The 12,592-nt window shown below is 43.9% G+C and overlaps 1 protein-coding gene across 1 annotated transcript in view; it reads right to left on the bottom strand.

Annotated features, from left to right (window-relative positions):
• Positions 1 to 935: 935 nt before the first annotated feature.
• Positions 936 to 12,592, bottom strand: part of frmpd1b (FERM and PDZ domain containing 1b) — a gene marked incomplete at its 5' end in the record, with an annotated part of 16,719 nt that continues 5,062 nt past the window's right edge. The window contains 9 exons of the mRNA XM_079268279.1: positions 936 to 5,533; positions 5,745 to 6,713; positions 6,915 to 7,116; positions 7,448 to 7,630; positions 7,839 to 7,931; positions 8,306 to 8,432; positions 9,313 to 9,446; positions 11,407 to 11,526; positions 11,633 to 11,758. Coding sequence (XP_079124405.1) covers positions 2,937 to 5,533; positions 5,745 to 6,713; positions 6,915 to 7,116; positions 7,448 to 7,630; positions 7,839 to 7,931; positions 8,306 to 8,432; positions 9,313 to 9,446; positions 11,407 to 11,526; positions 11,633 to 11,758 — 4,551 coding nt within the window. The 3' untranslated portion in view covers positions 936 to 2,936. The remainder of the gene's footprint in view (positions 5,534 to 5,744; positions 6,714 to 6,914; positions 7,117 to 7,447; positions 7,631 to 7,838; positions 7,932 to 8,305; positions 8,433 to 9,312; positions 9,447 to 11,406; positions 11,527 to 11,632; positions 11,759 to 12,592) is intronic.

The following is a 12,592-nucleotide window of genomic DNA, read 5'->3' as shown; positions in this document are numbered from 1 at the left end:
GATTCAATAAGAACAGCTGCACTGTTATCTTGATTTAACCAAGTTTCAGTTAAAAACAAAATGTCCAGTTTGTGCCCAACAATAAAATCATTGATTAAAAATGTTTTTCCTGACAGAGACCTGACATTTAATAAAGCTAAGTTTAATGTGGTTAAAGCTTTCTTTGCCCAATTTATTTGGACAGGCTGACGAGGAATGTATGCTAAGTTTGATACGTTTGCATGTTTACTATTGTTTCTTCGCAGCCTCTTAGACTGTTTTTTCTTTTTTTTTACATGTATGACTTTCTAGATTACCGTGTCAAGAAGTCAGACTGCAGATAGTGATCAGATTAAGGGCAATCTGACATGGGGACTTTGGATCAGGGAGGGTTGAGCTACTGTGGCTACAAAGCCTCTCAACTCTTTCACCCTAACACGTGTCTGTCTGACTATAATCTTAGATTAGAAAATCTTAAATTCATCATTCATTGAGCATTATTTAGGAATGCATTTTAACAATGGGAGGGGAGATGTTACTCTCTATCTCAGCTGGCTATCTGAATATTTTGGATGCATTCTCAGCACCAAAAGAGAGAAAGCAGCCTCCAGTGCTACATGCACAGATAAATACTGCCTTCATGGAAGTATACCAACTCAATACTGGGAAATGAATCCCGAAGTAATCCTCTGACAGTATTAGTTGTGCAGTGTTGGTATAAATAGAGAGCTGTTCAGACTGCCATTGTATAACTTCATTCTGTCTGCTGTTGTTGAAATATTCAGCTCGGTGTTCAATGCTAGAATGGTAAATTGAATGTCTTCTGAAATGATTTGTAGACTCAATACTTAGGCAGGGAGCTTGCATGAACTGGAAGTTGTTCCATTGAATTTTGTTGATAACTGGCCTATAGACAAAACCTAAACACCAAGACATTCAACATTGTTCAGGTCAATGTGTAATTTATTACCAAACAATACATTTCTTGGTACATCGACTTCATTGTACGTGTGTACGGAAAAGTGACTGCTCATGTAGAAACACAATGTCCTCTGAAAATTAAATGCTGTTGATACAGTTTTACCATACAGAAACAAAACACACAGGTGACACAGGCACTCTTCACTGTTGGAGCCTGCTTGATGAACAACTAGAGATGCTCATACAGTACGTCTTCATGTTAGTGCTATGATGGACCCTGCTAGTAGACCTCCATAGGAATTGGAAGCTCTGAAATCCCCCACAAGAGACCTGCGTTCTTACTTTTTAAGCATAGCCACCTTGACACAATTCTGTGTCATCTAGTTGGAAGATTAAATATACTACCTACGTCCTCACCGGCTCTCTCTAAACACTTAAGCAGTCTTGATTTTGGCTAATCCCCTTATCATATTTGTATAAGCAAGTAATTACCCTCTTGTTGTCATAGGTGGCTCAAGCAAATCCTTCAAAGCGGATGGCTCATCAAATGAGTTGGCATCGTGTGACGTGGACGAGCTGTTTAAGCTCAGCATTCTGATCGAGCAATGTAATCCTTTTACTGACAATTCACAAACATCAGTATCGACAGGAGTCTTTATATTGACAAATGCTAATGCCATGCAACTTTGCACAATGTTGTAATACATAATGCAGTAAATTTTCCCGAAACAAGACAGAAGCCAACATTCCAAATAAAGAAAGCACCCATTATATTCAGACAAACATAATGCAGCTGTTGTTGTTTTTAATGTTAGCACAAAAACAAGGATACAGTATGTGGGGCATGAGTTTATGTTTGCATAGCCATAAACTAAGGTCAAGACAGACTATGACACAAAGATAGAAATGTATATCTACAGTTCTGACCCCAGCACACAGCAGTGTCAGTGTGATATTTTTCATGTGGTGCGGCCAAAGAGAGAAACCATAGTGGGGAACAGTTGTGGCTCAGTGTTTCAATACTTTGGATCTTTGCTACACGTAGACATAGTCTAACAGTCACCCTTGTGCCGAGTCAAAAACCTTTTCTTCAACAACATAAATAAGGTCCCCTGTTTTGCTTCCTGGGCCTCATCCACACATTCCCAGAAAATATATATGTATTGTACTGAGGATGAAAACTAGATTAATGTTGTATTACTGCATACATTTGTGGGTAATGGGAGTATTTCCAAGAGGCATTTACTTAGAGTCAGTCAGCACTGGGGAAAGGGTAGAAAAAACACTTTACACAAGGGTATGTGTCTCATAGAGAGGTGCAATCTGTAACAGTCGAAAGTGCTCTCCCTGCTTTGTAATGGTATCAGTTTGTTCCCCATTTATATGTAACTGTAATTTTGAAAAACTAAATCCTTAAAAAGGTGCACATATAAAACAAATCAGTTAATAACTGTACTTTGTAAGTGTGATGAAGTATAGTTTCTGTATTTTGTCAGTAAAACGTACTGTTATACTAAACTTGAAAAATGACAATTTACAGATTACACCTTGTGGAGTTGAGAATTTTTTTAAAGCAGCAATAGATAACATAATACTGTCTCAAAGAGAAGGAAAAATAAGAATTCCAGTGACATCCATAGTTTTTTTTCCCCACCAGAGACCTGCACATCAAAGACTGTGGTGCAAATATTGTAAAAATAAATACATAAATACATACATGGGTAATCCATCCTTACATACATACACGTATTGTATCATAAAATAAGAGAATTATAAGATAATTATAAAATTCATATCTACAAATGCATAGTCCATATGCGTCCACGAAGAGGCCAAGCAATGAAGTTCCTCTTTTCATTTAGGGTTTGTTTGGTGTATGTTTTTTCCATGTGGGTATATGCAATGTGGGTTAAAGTTTGTGTGCAGTGGTGTGCATGGCACTACAAGAACACGGGTTACACACCAGATCGCACTGTGCTGTTTCCTCTCGTTTCACCTCTAGAGTCAGTGGGTTATTAGTGGGTAAAGTTCACAGGTCAAAAGTTGAGAGGTACGTGGCCAGGCGTGTCTGCGGTGTCTGGTGTGCGTGTCCGAAAGAGCTGTGTGAGTGCGAAAACGGACGAGATGAGCACAGTGCAGCGTTTGGCGAGAAGCCTGACCCCTTCACTCTCCCCCTGACCCTGTCCAGACCCAGTGAGGCCCACACTTTTACCCCCAACCCCGACACCCGTTCCAGCTGTCTCAACAGCCCCAACAAACTCTCGGTACAGACCCACTATCTCCTTCAGCTTGTCCATGGCCTCCTGGCTGTCATCGTCCTCATCACCGTGGACCAGACTCGCATTATGGCAGATTTCACAACCAGGACAGGGATTTGTTCGCAGGCAGGCTGCAGACAACTGAACCAGGGCACTGAAGCTGTTACATAAAGAGCGTAGGGCTTCATCAGGAGCCCAGCCTACACGTGTGGCCCGCTGACACCCAGTTGCCAATCGGCGAGCCTCTGCCTGGAGAAGACTTCTTTCGGCCTCTGTCATGGCGGCGGTGCCTGTCCCAGTACAATTTGGGTCCGGTGCTGGGGTAGTATTGCCTTCAGTTCCATTGTGATTTAGGTCAGGCCCCACTTTCATACCTGTGATATCCTGTTTTGAGTCTTGACATGATTTTTGTTGAGTTTGCTCAAGTGATCCCCTTTCTAAGACCAGCATAAGTTGGTCTATATCTTGACGTAGGGAGACAAAACCTCCCTTAAGCCCACCATAGTTCCTGTTGCTAAGCGTACGAAGAGGACCACCAAATGAGTGTGTGGGTGAAACCGGACGTGAAACCACGGGACTAAGTTCAGAGGATGCAGTGGAGAAAGTAGAAAGTGGACGGGGGTTGTCCCTCAGCAGTGACAGAATATTGGGCTTTGGAGAAGGAGAAGGTGTTATAGGAGAAGAGACAGGTGCAGGTCGGGCAGGTTTGGGGCGTGTGCGGCGGGAGAACTCATAAATGGTGAGCTCCTCATCAAAGCTTATGCCATCCTCAGTGTCTCCACTGAAACAGTTGGCGTAAACGGTGCGGCAGCCACAAGCCTCCCGGTGCTGTTGTGGAGGAGTAGTGTCAGCGACTGAGGAGGTTGGTGAGTCACCTCCAATTTGCATGCTGGACACACCTCCCAACCCCACTGCTGAATGGGGCCGCGACTGAGGCTGCTCCGATGAAACACTGCCACTGTGTGCACTATTCTCTTTAAAAGTCAGATTAGGGTGGGAGCCGTTTGTCCCATTGCCCTTTTTGATATGTGATGTCACATCCTGGGCTTCTTTGATGGTGGCTATGACCACCTCAGCTCCATCCTCTAAAATGTTCTCTTTCCCTCCTGATTTTAAGATCACAGTCTCTTTTTCCTTAACAGGGGTTTTGTTAAAGTCTGATAGACCACTGGCTACAGACAAGCCAGAGCCAAATCCAGATGTGTCTCCATTGATGGAGCTAGTTGAGGGATAGTCCAGAGTTCCCAAAATCTCCTGGGAACGTGTCATGTACCAAGGCAGAGCCTGGATCTTCCCTCTCAGGGCAGAAGCTGGCAGTCTACCTCCCAGGCTGGAGGAGCTGGTCCTCAGGTCCGATCCTGATCCAGATCTTCCAGGCTCTCTGCTTTCAAGTCCCGCAACACCTTTGGAGTTGGTTGAAGTGAGGGAGGTGGTAAGGGTGAGAGGAGCATCTGCATTTTTGGGCGAAAGGCTTTCATGACTCAGAGAGACCCTCCTGGATCCTGACTGGACGCTGCCATTGCGGCTGCTCCAAGGGTGGATTCCATTTGGCGTACTGATACCATCCATGAAGATCCCTTTGCTTGGATCACTTGGGGAGGTAGGAGAGCTAGCAGGTAGTGATAAGGGGTGTAAATTGGTGGGAGAAGTGGGTTTGGGGGGTACTGGAGGGGGAATGGCTAACTTTGTACCTGAATTAGAGAGAGGGATAAGTGGTAGGTTTGGTGGCTTTCTTGTGAGTAGAGCAGTCCCATTGCTTTTTCTCTCAACTCTAGGACTTTCCTTTTCATCGGGAATGTATGCTTTGTCATTAGAAACAACACGTGCTCCATTCTCATGCGTCAGATCTTTATTCTTTTTTGGGCTGTTTTCTTGCTTCTTCTTCATCTTTTCCTCAGTTTGTGGGGTTGTAATGGGTAGCGGTTGCTTGCTGCACCGCACTGCTCTGATCAGGGGTGATGACAGAGGCAGTCCACCTGCCCCATATGTGACAGACTTGAACTCCATGGTGTCTGGCTCCATTTCCAGAAGTTCAGAGGAAAGACGTCCAGAGGCATCCCCATTGCAGTGGGCATAAGATCTTCCATGCTGGGGGGATTTGGGGGGAATGATCTTAGGTTTGGGAGGCAGTTGAGGCTTAGGTGCTAATAACGGTTTGACCTTAACTTGAGGTTTCTGAGATGGCTCTGGTAAACTGGTCTGTTGGTTGGTAAATTGATTTGTGGGGCCTTTAAGCGTCTCCACTTCTCTTTTGATTTTAAAGGATTTGGCTTTATTGGCAAGGGGGGAGGATGGCTCTTTCCCCAGGACAGCTGAAGGACCATTCCAGCCTCCACTTAACCGATTAGCATTCCGCTGGTCAGCAAGCTCAGCGTCTGTGAGAGAGAAACAAATCAAAAGGGTAAAGACAGAAAGAGAAAGGTATCAGCGGATTTACACAAATTTAGTGTCTCAGTGTTGTCACACGTTTCGATGACATAAATAAAACCAAACATATCACCACTGACAAGGAACTTCACAAAAATGTGGTAAGGACAAATTGTCTTATTCATCTGCAAAGTCATAACAAATGTGTTGTAAACAAACCTGATAGATCAGGAACTGGAGGAGTAAATCTCTCCTGTGCATCAAAAAACTCATCTTCAGACTCTGAGGCAGTGCCTTTGACCAAAAGACCTGGTTTGGGATTGGGTGAAGGTGTTAGAAATAGACCCTCTTCGTCCTTGGAGAGGCGCTGCTCAGCCTGTTCTGCTTTATCCACAGGAATTGAACTAGTCCTCACTGGGACTTTGGGAGGGACCTTTTTCTTTCTTCTAATGGGTGATCTTTGAAAGGGTATGCTGTCAATCATTCTCAAATCCCTTGAACTGGGTATCTTAGAAATGCGTCTGAGTCCCACCACTACTGGCTCTTCTTCCTCATCATCGTCATTATCATCGTCACTAGTAGCCTCAGGAGGGCTCGGGAGGAAATCAGCCTTGGAGAGCTCAGCAAAGCAAAGGCAAGAGTTATCATTGCCACGGTAATTGAGGTTGGTGGGTCGCAAGGGCCCTTGGTGGCGTTTGGGCTCCAGGAGGTAGGGTTGGTGAACATCCAAGCCTGGTAGATCCTCGCTTGTGCATGGTCCACGCAGCGCATCCAGACGAGATGGGGCTTTGGCTGCGGCACTGCTCTCCTCCAGGGCAGCACTCAAGGAGCCACTGGACAAGCTGGAGAAGCTGCTGGTGACCCGTGGGTCCGTGTGGTACCAGGTACTCTCCAGGTTAATTTCTTCATCCATAATACTAAATTTACGAAGACCACTTCCTGTTGCTCCTCCTTCCTCTTCACCCTCATTTTCTGTACCTTCTGTTGTCACTATTATCTTCACTTCCTGTTTGCCGTTGTGCTCCTCTTTCTCTTTCCTTTCCTCCTCTCTCCTCTTCTCTTCCTCCGCTCTCCTCCTTTCTTCCCAGTCCTGGCTTGCTGGGTCTTGGCGTTTGTAATTCTGAGAATCCATCGGGTCATCCTCATCTGTTGAGTCATCTGAGTCACTGCAGCAGCGAGACACATAACCTAATAACAATAATACAGAAACAAGAGGTTAATAAATTAGTATAGCAGGATATGATTTAAAATATGATAATATTGACTGACTGGCTTTTCTAACAGTACCCATACTGGCTGGTGAGATACATCAGTATGTGATGTGAAAAATATCTATCAAATGGCCAAAGCCAGAAAGTCATTATTTTAAGTGAAACTGTTTTTGCTCACTTGATAGGGATTCATAGCACACGCCCTCTATTACGGCGAACCTCCCACACACACCTTCTTCAGCAGGAATCCGGTGCACCCTCACTTTTGGGCGCCCCAGACGGAAGACATTGACACTTGGATCCACAAGGAGTTTGCAGTAGCCTCCCAGCTGACACCCTAAGTCTTTGGCTGCCAGAGAGTCCATCAGTAAGGCAAATGGCTGCAAGGGGGGGATAGGGCATTGCAGAAGATAAGGTAAAGTGATTAAGGCCAAAGGGTAAAGGAGAAAAGGCAAAGGAGGGGGAAGAGGGAGAGAGAGTCATCTTTGAGTCCAATGAATTAGCTTTATATGGCTACCACACACCTCCTTAGGCTGTATACTGTTTGTGTATTGGAGGAGAAATACTTGACCTATATTTACTCAAGCATGAGCTTTGGTGTGAATATGGTGTGGCGAGTGAATATCCTCTTAAACAAAATCTGTGCCAGTGTATGGATCCTACATGTTTATAAATAATAGAGTCTACTATCAGTGTCAATGTCTTCCTTACCTTCATGTCGTGCAGTGAGATGCGCAGTACGCTGACTTTTTCCGACTCAGAGAGCAGCTCCACTCGGCTGATGCTGCTGAACTCAACCAGTGTAGAGATCATATTGAGCTTGTGGTTGATGACCTGACTCATCCCATATTTGGCTCCCACCAGCAGGCTGACCAACACCTCCCTGTCCTGAAGCTGAGTGTGAATAAGAGCGACTAGAGTTACATAATGAAACAAAATGAGCAGAAAAAGGGAGGGGTGCAAATGTGTTTCGATATGGAAGATATGTCGAGCATTTTGAATGGTGACATGTAATAGATGCAAGACTGAATTCTGACGTTGTTACATATTTCATTCCTTCACAAACAGACCCACCAGGGGATATCAGGCTCTTAGCCCTTACCATCATCGTAGCTGTGTAGGAACGTCCCCCATATGAGATGAGTTCTCCCAGCTGAGTGAGGTAGGCCAACCGAGCCTGACTTGAAGAGATGACCTAAAACAGAGCAATAGACAAAGAAGAAGAGCGAAGAATATGAGTGAGGCGGACAGCAAGGAGATAGAATTAAAGGAAAACCAGAAGGATGTTATGGTTGACTCACTGACCAAAACTATTTTCGACAGAGAAATATTCTCCATGTATTTTCCCAGCAGCATTACCTAAGCCCCAGACCTACTATTCCTTTTTAATTATCCTCCAACCAAAATCTCTCTTCCTCCCAACCTGCTCCCAACACTTAACTACCACTTTAAACCTCAGGAAGAACACTGTCAACTAAAAAGTACCCCGAAGCCACGACTAAACTGTCACCATCTATCCCTTCACGTCTCCCAATGTGTTCACCCACTCATCCATCAGTCTGTATCTACCTTCTGGCGTGGCTCTAGCAGAGCCTGGATCTTTTTGAGGTGGTAGCTGATGGCTTTCCTCAGGTCCTTTTCCCTCATGTTGCTCAGCAGTGTGGGAGAGATGAAGCTGTCCATGCCAAACTCCCTCCTGTCATCACCACACACACACACACACACACACACACAGAGGAATGGAAATCACACCCATAATGAAGAACTCAACGCCTCAACGCCTCATAAAATTGAAAGTGAAACTGAACTATAGTACCCCACATGCACAAATCCCTTGATTGAGTTTCTTAGTAAATATTGGTACAGCATTTGAAAAAGCAAAAGCAAATGTAGACTTGTAGGACAGGTAAGAAACATGCGGTATGACATAGCTAATGATAGCCTCATAGCAAACACTGGATTAAAATAAAATACAGACTTTACTGAAAAATAAAAAATAAAGCAAACTGAGATTTGTTGAGTTTTGTGCAGTAGAAATATCAGCTGATATTTGTTTTCCTCACAGCTGCCACAAGATGTTACTAAGCAGCAACATCTGTAACCGTGACTGCATCCTCAGTCTAATTCGAGGTGAAAAAAGCCTGCGCCTGTGAAACACAGAGTATTTATGACTGCAATGAGTTATATAATCATATTAGTCTATGAGTCAGTGAAGTGGTCTTTTGGAAAATAGATCTGCGCCTACGTGTGTGCATTTATAGCTTTCAAGTGTGAAAGAGAGAGACAGAAAGAGGGAAAATTGAAAAACCCAAAAGACATTTTTGATCCACACGCTGGAAATAGGGCAAATGTGCAAACCCTTGTGCACCCATGCAAAGCATTTATCACATTAATCACATTAATGGATTAGGCATTTAGAGTGCACTCTTATCCCACACAAATGACAATGATTGCAGTAACAAAACAAGATCTAAGCCTGAGATAAAAAATCTATAATGAGTCGCACCAGAGTCAAGATCGTACTGTCCCTCTGCTGTGACTCTGAAGAGACATGCACACATACACATATGACTCACGTAATACTCTTGATAGAGGCCCTGGGCTGTCCACAACTATCTAGCCTCTCATGCATGTGCAGGACAGCCAAGCGGAGTGCAGTGTTACACTTCATCTCTACTGCAAAACGCTCGAGCAGCACGTCCCCAACACTCTGGAAACACAGACATTACAAATGCACATGTACATTACAGTAAACATACCAATGTACGACTGAAAAGCATCATATTTTCATATTGACATGTGTGATATACCAGCATACACTTCAAGTCAGACATTGCAAAATGAAACAGCTCGTGAGCATCTTTCAAAGTAAACTAACACTGGGACACCCTAAGTGTGTCTCATACAGCAAAAGCAAATGTAGCATGAGGCAAAGACTCCTCTAGAACAGCGGTTCCCAAACTTTTTAGGCCGCGCACCCCCTTCTACATCCCGACCGGGTTCGCGCACCCCCCCCCCCCCCTTAAAAAAAAAAAAAAAAAGAAGCAACAGAGCCTTTTAAGCCTTCATAGCCGCATAAGAATCGGACCAATGAGAGAACAGTTTGCTCGCGCGTGGCATTTGTTTACAAGATTTAGTCCGCTGTTAAATGTTGCAGTGTGAACACAAACCGAACAAAGGAGCAACTGCAACAAAGCAAACGAACTGAAGGTGTGAAAACGCCCTGACACACTGCAACAAAGTTTCAATAACTTTCAGTGACACAAGGCGTCACTTTTAAAGAGCAATGCGGATCGCGAGCACACACGCACAGGCTCAGAGGCAGATTATCACATTTAATTTACAATTAATGAGCGACTAATGTAGCCAGGATGTCTTCGGACAAAGCATCGATGCGGCGCGACACAGTGTTGTTGGACACCGGGATCATGTCCAACTTTTTTGCTTCTTTCTCCCCAATCATACATTCCACCATCTCTCTGGCAGCTGGCAAGCTCACGTCTTCGGCGATTGTGTGCGGTAGCCCCTTTCTCGCTATTCTGTAACCAGATATGAAGCCCGTAGTGCGTCATTTATAGACCAACACATGAATGAGACTCCAGTTGTTTTTGGCTGTTTTGTAACTCCTCCAATTTCGATATAAACAATGTAAGGGGCTTTTGACTTGCACTGGCATGCTTGGTGTTCAGGTGGCGACGTAAATAAGAGCTTCAGACTGTTAGCCAGAACCTCACTGCACACCACGCACTGTGGCTTTGGGGAATCTGCGTTGCCAATCCAAGTGAAGCCCAGACACACATACTTTTCATCATATTCCCTCTTTTTTTCCCAGTCTGATGCTCACTCTCGTTTCCTCTTTTTTCACCTTGACTCCGCGATGGGCCGATGTGCTCCCGATTTGTCTGTGCTGCACCTCTCCGTTCCCCTCGCCTCCGATTCCTCTCTCTCTCTCTGTCCCTCTCCTCTTTTACGACTGATAGCTTCAGATGTCCCACCTGACAGCTTTTAAATTAAAATTACATTTTTTTTAAATATTTAATATTATTACACCATCAGACCGCCATTACACTTTTCCTCTCGCGCACCCCCTAGAGGCAGCTCGCGCACCCCCAGGGGTGCGCGCACCCCACTTTGGGAATCCCTGCTCTAGAACAATACATCAACATGACATAAGTAGCACTCCCAATGCTTTATTTTGCAACACAAATTATCCAAAGACAAACTATGGCTTTGAGGCTTTTCATCCAGGATTGAAATATAGTCTCAAAGTTGAGCTACAGTACATGACAGCACGTACCTAACTGTATGCAGGAGTTTTTTCCAACTCAAAAAATGTACAAGGCCACAGTAACAGACTGTGTTATATTGTTCAACTTCAAACATCTTCTCAACTTTGATTCTGGCTCTATTTTTGTAATGTTTTATATCAGGTTTAGAGCACACTAGATCTGCGCCTACGTGTGTGCAAGTGTAAATATCGGATATACAGCTTCATTTGGCAAGTGGGTACAGAACTGTTTTTTGTTTTTAATTGAACATTTCGACTTGGTTTCCACATGTAAGAAAGGAGAAATTTGTCTTCTGAATGACGTTGAACAACACAAAGTCTCCAAAATGGACAGAAAAGGATAGAACGTTGTACTGTAGATGAGAGAATTATCTTCTCTGACCTGTAAAAAGAGGTACTCAAAGGTAGAGGGGTCATCCTGCAGCAGGTCCATGGGGTCTCTCGGGACGAAACACACCCTGAACAAACATCTGTAGTCATGGGAGTCTTTTTTCTGCACCACCTGGTGAAGACAAAAAAAAACAGAGGTAAATTAAAACTAATATGAAAAGCCATCCACAACTACAGCATGTTTGTGTGTGGATTTGTGCATCCATTGTTTCCATTACCTTCTGTATGAACTCGTCTTCGTGCAGCAGCAGCAGTTTAGTGATGCTGTACTGTTGCTCTAGCACCAGGGCAAAGTACTCAATGGCCCGGATGGACAGTTTATCCTTCAGAGTCAGCACAATGTCCTGGAATGGTGAAAAACCAACAGTTCAGACCCCCTTAGACAAACATGCTTCATCCCTGTCTACTGATGGCAGATGGTCAAATATGATCCCCCCCCTCTCAGTTTCCCTTTGGCTGAAAATACTAACTGAAATGCAAAACCTGTTAATTAATAATAATTATGTGCTCTTGAAGACGGTAACAGACATGGACCTACTGGGGGTGAGATACTGATCCAATTATCCACCTTCTATCTCATTCTGATGTTTGTATACAGAAAACCTCTCAGTCTGAAAACGCCCAACTGGACTTAGAAATTATATCTAGAGCTACTCACAAAACCCAGCTCTGCCTTTTAAACAAAGACGTGCTTCATGGTTTTGAAATCACAGCACACTCTTCTCCTCACTTTTAAATGTTTCATAACTTCCTCCTTCAGAAGGAAAATGTATTTGTAGTATTCCACCATTAAGAACAGCTACAACAGCACCAGCCTACCCATATTCTAACACCCTTGGGGCAATCACAGCATAACTTGTGATGGGCTTACTTAAAAAATACACCCACTTGTTTCCACGAAGCCTTTCACAACTAGATCTACTGTTTGGTCTCATGGTGTCGATGAGAAACTGAAGGCGGCCGATGAACTTTCTGCTGAGGAGACTAATTTAGGCAGCGCGTAACACAATTTAACTATATATAATCTTTAAATCTTTATTTTGTGTCTAATTGTCGCTTATTGCTATAGTTACAGTATGATAGGTACATTCGGCTTATTCAGCTTGGTATATAATGAATATGAATAGGAAGTTGCCTCTCATTGCTTCCATAGGGCGCACTGGTATTGACAAACATGT

The sequence above is a fragment of the Melanostigma gelatinosum genome, assembly GCF_949748355.1.
Source record: "Melanostigma gelatinosum genome assembly, chromosome: 5".
NCBI classification, from domain to species: Eukaryota; Metazoa; Chordata; class Actinopteri; order Perciformes; family Zoarcidae; genus Melanostigma; species Melanostigma gelatinosum.
This window is presented reverse-complemented; position numbering and strand designations above follow the sequence as displayed.